The sequence below is a fragment of the Orcinus orca genome, chromosome 13 (assembly GCF_937001465.1).
Source record: "Orcinus orca chromosome 13, mOrcOrc1.1, whole genome shotgun sequence".
In the NCBI taxonomy this organism is placed as follows: domain Eukaryota; kingdom Metazoa; phylum Chordata; class Mammalia; order Artiodactyla; family Delphinidae; genus Orcinus; species Orcinus orca.
The window spans coordinates 14,214,171-14,222,156 of NC_064571.1; the positions used below are offsets into that span (position 1 = coordinate 14,214,171).

Sequence of the window (7,986 nt, forward strand, 5' to 3'; positions counted from 1 at the left end):
AAAGGTCACTGCCCCAGGAGGACCCAAACCTGTCTGGGCCCTGGGGCCGACCGGGCGGGGACAACTTGCCGGTTACCCACGCCCTCATCCTCCCTAAAGTCCCCCAGCCACTTACCCACCCACTCCCGCAGTCATACCCGGGCGCAGTGAGGGTGTGTGGCTGGGAGCCGGTACCTGCTTCCTGAGCGCCTCGAAGGCTGCGCTGATGGTGTGCACCCTCGTCCGCTCCCTGGCGTTCGCCAGGAGCCTCCGGGTCTGCTGCAGGGCTTTGATCTCGGAGGAGGCGGCGGTAGCTTCGCCTGGCCGTTTCCTAGGCGACGCGGAGGAATCCGGGTGGTTATTGTAAATTACGTGTGAAATTGACGAGTAAGAACTTTCCCCAGGGCGCGTGGGGGGAGCCGGGCGCACTGAGGGCTCCGGGGGAGCAGGGGCCGCCGACGGCGTGGGGCGTGCTGGCGGTGCGCACAGCAAGATGCGGGGACGTAGGCCGGGCTCCCGGAAAGGCTGTGCCTCGGGACCCCCAGGTACCTGGCCCTGGGGCGCTGGAGGCGGCGGCGGTGGCGGCGGCGTGGGGAGTCCCGGCCCCACTGCGCCCAGGGCGAAGCCGCGTTTCCGCGCGTCCAAGACCTCCGGAGCCCGGGCGCCCCCGCGCTCCCCGGCCGTGTCCGCGCCCCCACCTGAGGGAACGGCCGGCGCCACCCGGGCTGGCACCGGGGCCGGGACCGGCTGCAGCCGCTGGGTCCTGTCCCGCAGCCCGTCGGTGACGGCGGCGCCGTGCTCGGGCGCTTCCAAGTCCAATCGGAAAGTTTTATAGCCGTTCGCGCGCCGCGCCGGCTCCTTGCCTTTCCTCTTGAGCTTCTTGAGGCCGTTCAGCTCCTTCACACACACGGTCTTCCACGGCCCGTCCTCGAGAACCGGGATGTGCTTCATGGCGCGGGCAGCGCGCAAGGCAGGGGCGTGGGGCTGCCCGGGAAGCGCGCCCGCCGCGCTCGCTCTACACGCTGCGCGCCGGCTCTGCCCGGGCGGCCGCGGCGCTCAGCGCCTCGGAGTCTCCAGCTCTCCCCCTGCTCGCTCCCTCCCTCCCTCCCTCCCTTTCTCCCCCTCGTCCGGGGCAGCTGCGCCGCCGGCTCCGCGAAGCCGCCGGGCTGTCCGTTCCCGGAGCGCTCAGAGTGTCATCTGAAGTCGCTGCCGCCGTGCCAGCATTTCTGGAGAACGCCCGCTGCGCTCCATCTGTGTTTGTTTAGCCTCAGTTTACACAGAAGCCCAATTCGCGAGATCAGTCAGCGCCGCCGCCCGGAGAGGAGGCAGCTCCCGCCGCAGCCTCCCCAGCCCCGGCCGCCCGAGCCGCGAGCGCCTTTAAAGAAACAGGAAGCATTTTTCAAAACAGCTGGGCTGCTGGCCGCCTCCTTTGTCCGCGTCCTCTCCACCTCCCCCCACCCCCATCCCTTCTGCCCAGAACCTGGTCCTCTGACTCTCCCTCCCCGCCCACTCCTCAAGTCCGGGGCGCTTCTCTGTCCCCAGAGGACAGTCCGCTCCCGAGCACGTGCCCTCTAGGCCCTTCGGCCCTTCCCCAGATCAGAGCCGGGCCTTGTCTCCCTGGCCTTGCTGACCTCTCGGTGACGCAGCGTCGCCTTCCGCACCCAGCACCTCCACGTCCAGCCCTCCACCCCAGCTTGCCAATCGAGAAAGAAACAGAATGGCGACTTCTCCTGGGGGCCGGGGGTGGGGGTAGGTCGACGAGGGAAGGGAAAGGCTCTGGGGTTGCCCGAGACCCTCACTCCCCCTGCACCGCATCCCCATCCACTCGGGTCACTTGCTGGAGCAGAGAGACCAGGAGCAGAAGGGCTAAGCGCCAGGCAAACTGAGGCTCTGAAAAGGAATGGGCTTTCCCACGGTCACGCAGCGAGTTAAAGAGGCCGAGCAGCGTGGAAGCTTTGGTTTTAGACGCAGCATCTGGGAGAATCTCAAGTCACCTCACCGCAGGTTGCCCGCTGCGTTGCTGTGGGGAATTCAGCCCCAGGCACATAGGGGGTACCAGTCAAATGGAAGCTTTGGTTATTATTAATAACAGAGGCAGAATAGCTTCTAGAGGCAGATTTCCTGGGTTCCAATGCCAGCTCTGCCACTTACAAACTGAGTGTCGTTGGGCAAGTCACTGAACCTCTCTGTGCCTCCCTTTCCCCATCTGTAGAATGGAAGTAACAATTGTACCTTCTTCCCGAGGTGTTGTGAAGATTAATTGAGCATATATGTGCAAAGCGTTCAGAGCTGCCTGGCACAAAGTGAGAGCTTTGCAGGTAGGTGCCCACTGTTATTGGCAGGGGACAGAGGTCGACTACCCAGACCTTCGGTCCCAGTGCCATCCCACTGGAGATTCTGGGGGAAAATAAAGAGCAAACTAGTGGGCCCTCACCCGAGCCCACCTCCCGGAGGCTGCCCTGAGGACCAGCACATGGTCCTTCACTCTTCGCGGGTCCTTTCTCTGTGGTAGTAAGTTCCTCCTTGGTGGTGGTTGCTTTAAGCAGTTTGAGAGAAGATAGACCCTTGACCCTGGCCTTGGGCTCTGACCTCTGCAGCCACTGGAATCTTTGTCTTTCTGGTTTCAGTCCTTCACTCCCATCCCCAGACCCACCAAACCCGGTGGGGTTTTTCTGGTGAAAATGCAGGTTCATCAGAGTGCCTTCTCTCCTCTAGGGGAGAATGCCCTGGGGGTGGGAGGAGGCAGATGACATGGTGACCTGTGCCATACAGTGTCCTGTGAGGTAGGATGGGGGTCCAGGAAGAAGGTTCAGGGACAAGAGCATAGATTGTACTTGGCTTTTCAACTCTCAAGCTCCATGACCCTGAGCAAGACAGTTCATCCCACTGGGGTTCTGAATCTGTCCTTGAGGATGATATTTCTGTCCAGCCAACCTCTCAAGATAGTTGGGGAAGTAAAAAGAGATCACAGATGTAAAAGGACTTTGACATAAGACTTCAAACATCCCTTCACACGTCAGCATTCACACAGGGACACACGCAGAGGCATGCAGTTTTCTGATCAATGCAAAACCTCATTTTTTCCACCGGGATGGGTCCCGGCATCATAAAATGTGCGCTGCCTGAGGCACCCCCTTCCCTGGGCACCCAGCATCTTCCCATACCTTATCTCTCTCCTGAAGACCAAGGGTAAGCCCCAGAGAGGAGTCCCCATTCTCCTTCTGTTTCCCCCACCAGCCCGGGACCCTCTGAAGAGAACACTCTTCTCACTCTTTGATGACTGGCTCCAGTCTCCCCTCCTCCTGTAAGCCTCCCCTCCTGCTGTAAACCTGGCTGGTCAGCACAGCCCCCTGTCACTCTTGCTGGCCTCTGCATGTGGTCACTCACAAGAATTGCTGCAACTTGCCCTCCACTGAGGTCCTGCCTGAACCCCTGGGTTTGTGAGCTCCCGAAAAGCCACTGTTTCCTTCCTCCCTGTCTTCCAGGAAACTTTTGCTGAAGGCTTCATGCCCTTTACATTCTCCAGATCGCAAGCGGAAGCTGAGACCCCAGCCTACCCACTCCTCACGCACCCAGCCAGTCGGTGGCAGAGTTGGGGGGAAAGCCAAGACCCCCTCTCCAGAGCTGCTGAGGTCCTCTCTGAGCCTCAGTTTCCCCCTCTGTAAAATGGAGATCGTAATATTGTCTCATTGGGCTGGCATGAGGATTAAATGAGGCTGCAAGTACAGCACTGAGCCTGGTAGGTAAGTGGGATGACAGTGGCCTTACGCATCCTGGGTTAGCACAGCTGCCCAGGCGCCTTGCATCCCAGCTTTTCCCCCCAGGCTCGGGGTGCATTTGCAGGCTGGGGTGTCCATGGCTAGTTAGGGCATGCAGAAGTCTCTTGGCAGGACTGAAAATTGTCCCTAAAGAGGCCAGGCTGTGCTCCAGGAAAGTCACGTGTCTTGGTTGAATAGCGAAGGCTCCACACTCATGCTGATCCTGAGCCTGTCACCAACTCTTCCAAAACAGAGGAGAAGGTCACTGAGATCCCAAGGGGTGGAAGGAAGAGAAGGGAGTGGATAGGAGTGGCCATCTGCACTGGGTGGAGGTAGAACGGGACTCAGACCCAGGACATGCTCCCTCGCCATGCTGCCTCTCCCGCCGGTCAAATCGCGGGGCCCAGGGGTTGGCATCAGGCTAGCCTAGTGCTTTGCCACTCACCAGCAGCTGTGTGGCCTTGAGCAGCCCCTTCACCTCTCTGAGCCGCAGTGTGTTATCTGGGCGTTATCCCCTTAGTCATAAGATGGAATGCCATGTACCGGAACAGGAGGGCCCAAGTGATGTGAAGGGTCCCTGTTATTGTGATTCTCAGCCCACCAGGTGGCAGACCTTCGAAGTCCAGGCTAACTGCCCAAGGTCCCCCAGCCTAAGGGCAAACCGGCCACCCAGGGCTCCCTTCCCTCAGTCTCCTGGAGAAGTGGAGGGAGACCAGCCTGCCAGCACCCCCTGGTGGTATGTACACTGTCTGGACTACACACAACATAGCCGTCTCCCCACAAGGATTTAGAGCCAGGAGTGGTAGCCTTGCAATGACAGCAATTTGGATTTTGTGAATTCATAGAATTTCCAGGATAGAAAGGCTCTCCAGGCTCTAGGTGGTCTCACCCCCTGTTTGGAATGGGACAACACGGACATCCAAAGAAAACCTATGCCCTACATTAAAAACATCCCCCACTGAATCAAGTGTTTGTGGTTACTCTGGGCTAGCATGATCGTGCCACTGGGAGGTTCCACATCCCCTGTATGGCCGGTCCAGGGAATAGGAATGAAACTAGAAAGGGAAGTGAAGGCAAGAGCTTAGGGCTTAGGCCACTGGGAACAAATGTTAGAAAGCCAGGCAGCAAAACTCACCACCACACAGGGAGTGACTACAGGCTCTAGTTCACTAAATCCTTATAACAACGCAGGGAAGTAAACCCATTCTACAGATAAGGAAACTGAGGCTCCTAGACCAAAAAACAAAACAAAACAAAAACTTGCCAATGGAAAGGAAATAACAGAAGTGGGAGTTGAACCCAGGCCAACGGACCCAAAGACTTAAGCTTTGAACCATTGTGTTTTGCTGCCTCCTGAGACCTCCGTGAGTAGCATCTGGGGAGGTGAGTCACTGGGCCATCTACAGGGGTGGCCTCTCTGGAAGCCTGGCTGTCCCTGCATGTGCCACCAGCCTGGGTGAGCTTCTTGCTGTCCTCTTCTCAAGGGAAGCCACTGTCCTCCTTTGGACCAGCTCAATGACCCTCCAGCTCCTTCCAGGTCAGGGTCAGATGGCAAGGGCAGTGCCTCTGGACATTTGATGGTCTCAGGCATATGGATCCCAGGTCTTATCCAGGTACTGGTGCCCTCCTAGCATTGCTGGGTGGAACCTGCCCAGCAATTCCTAAGTGCATATGCACCACCCATGGGTGAGGACAGGATAGCTCTGCAGGGCGACATCTCAAGATTGCCATCTTCTTGGCCAAATGGGACGGAACCTTGGATACTTGCTACATGGAACACTACATTCCTGAATCCGGAGTTCCTATTTCCGGCTGTCTAGATTGTTCCAAAGTGGGTGTGTCATCCATTCGAGAAAGGGAGGAAGAACAGAAATTAGACTGCCAGAAGGCATGGGATCAGTGCCTTCCAGAATTGTGCTCATAGCCACCCTGGATAGGACCACCCAAGGGAGTGAGCAGAAAGCAGAATACCGTCAGCCTGGTGGCCCCCAAGGTCCCTCCCTACCTTTCAGTCGCAGTGTCTGCACTGCCACCATTAGCCAGCAGGATGCTGGATCCAGAAGACAGAAACGAGACATCCCGGCAGAAAGTTGTTCCAGACTCACTCTCCAGTCTTCCTTCCTACCTCTCTCTATCCAAGTGACCATCCCCGCTGTGGAAAATTCAGAGAGCCTTTGGGGCTGGGAAAGGGGCTGGATAAGGGCACGGCAGGAGGGAGCGAGGAAGGCCTTCAGCAGCCCCTCTCTGGGGCTCCCTCTCTGGGATGGGCTAGGGTGCACCTTCTCAGCCCTGAGCACATGCTCTGTGGTTAATGGAGCAGTTTCCCCTGCAAAAGGCAGAGCCCGTGGGGCGCACTTAGTCCTGGCTCCTGTGGTCAGGGAGGAAACGGCAGGGTTGGCTCAGGAGAGGAGGGGTTCAACAAGCACCAGAAGGAGCCTGGCACAACAGGCTGGTAGGTGCCAGGTTCCCACACAGTTGGCCAGATGTCCTTTGAAACCTAGGACACATCATGTCATTCCTCTGCTCAAAACCTCTCCGTGACTTCCTATTTTTCTCAGATGTGTTAGGAGCTGCCAGCAGTCCTCGCCCCCTGCAAGCTTGGAGACGGGGGTCTGTCCCCTCACCCTGGGAACCCGGACTGCCTTGGCTAACGGAGGCCTGAGGGAGTGGAGGTGACACCGTGCTTTTAACTGCACTGGCTGTTTCAGCTTGCTGTCAGTGGGAGCCCCGAGCCACCGTGTGAGCCGTCCAGGTGACTCTGCTGGAGAGAGAGGCCTCGTGGGGAGCACCGTGGTGCCTGACCTGTGAGTGAGAAAGGTGCCTGGACACCTGGCCCAGGGGAGCCTTCAGACGCCTCCAGCCCCAACCTCTATCTGGCTACAGCCACATGGGAAAACCTAAGCGAGAACCGCCCAGCTGAGCCCGGTCAACCCCCAGAACCATGGGAATGAATCCTGAATTGTTGTGTTAAGCCGCTACATTTTGGGGTGGTTTGATATGCAAGCAATAGAGAACTGGAACATTCGGACAGGAGCCAAGGTTGGCATCTGGTCCTCCCTTTCCTCTCTGACTCATCCCCTCAGTCCTCCCCCACCACCCACCCCATCCCTCTGCTCTCACCGCACTGGGCTTCTTGCTACTCCTTGAACTTACCCAGCAAGCTCCCTCCCACCTCAGGGCCTTTGCACTGGCTGTTCCTGTGGCCTGGAATGCCAAGTAGCCCAGGTAGACTCGTGGCTTCCTCCCTCACCCCCTTCTGGTGTTTCTATGTCACCTTCTCAGGGAGGTTGTCCCTCAGCACCCCATATACCTACTCTTCAATATCTCTACCTCTTCCCTGCTTTAATTTTTCAAGTACTTACCATTATCTGACATATTATGTTTGTAGGTGTATAACTGGGTTTTTTGTTTATTTGTCTCCCCCACCAGAATGTCAGCTCCATGAGGGCAGGGATTTTTACCTGCCTTGTTCACTGCTATATCCCAGGATCTAGAACAATCCTGGTATACAGTAGGCACTCAATAAATATTTACTGAATGAACGAAGGCTCACTGCTCAGTTTGGACCAGGTCTTACTCAGCTAGTCAACCAGCTGCTTTAACAGAAGAAACCAGTGGATCCAGAGTTGATCATGTCCCAGGGACAGCTGCTCTGACCACCGGGAACTGGTGGTTGGTCCAATTCACTCTCTTTTCTCTGGTTTCGTGTCTCCTGGCCTGATAAACAAAGTGGGGGACAATGGGTGCAAATCACCAGTCATTCATTCACTTGACAAACCTTGGGCCGAGCCAGGCCTCACGATGGGACTGGGTCAGAGAGATGAGGTGTGTACCATCAGGAGCTCAGGTGATTCCCATCTCCAACTTGGTCCACCTGTGGCAATTCAACACACATTTGTAGACACCTACTGAGGCTGTCTACACCTACAGCACAAAGACAGCTACTGAGCGATACAGCAGTGAACAGAGCAAAAACCCCTGCCACACGGAGCTAACATCTGGTGAGAGGGCACGAGGTATCCGCCTCAAGGCATTCCAGGTCCAGCAGAGAAATTACACAAATCTGTTAAGAGCCGTAAACACAGCACAAAGCGATACACTCTGTAGGGAAAGCTGTGGGAATTCTGAGCACGGCAGAACTGCTCTGGGAGACTTCCCGAAAGAAGAGGCATTTGAACCAGGCTGGAAGGTCCATGAGATCCGGCCAGGCAGACCCCTTGCCTGACAAATGCCCATGCCTCACTCCCTT

General features: G+C 57.2%; 1 protein-coding gene across 2 annotated transcripts in view; it reads right to left on the reverse strand.

Annotated features, from left to right (window-relative positions):
* Positions 1–1,443, reverse strand: part of ATOH8 (atonal bHLH transcription factor 8) — a 34,711-nt gene extending 33,268 nt beyond the window's left edge. The window contains exon 1 of one of the 2 annotated variants that reach the window (XM_004271600.3): positions 175–1,436. In XM_004271600.3, the coding sequence (XP_004271648.1) occupies positions 175–930 (756 nt within the window). In that variant the 5' untranslated portion in view covers positions 931–1,436. Of the gene's footprint in view, positions 1–174 lie in introns of both variants that reach the window. The other variant, XM_033431376.2, reaches the window with a different exon arrangement.
* Between the last annotated feature and the right edge of the window lie 6,543 nt (positions 1,444–7,986).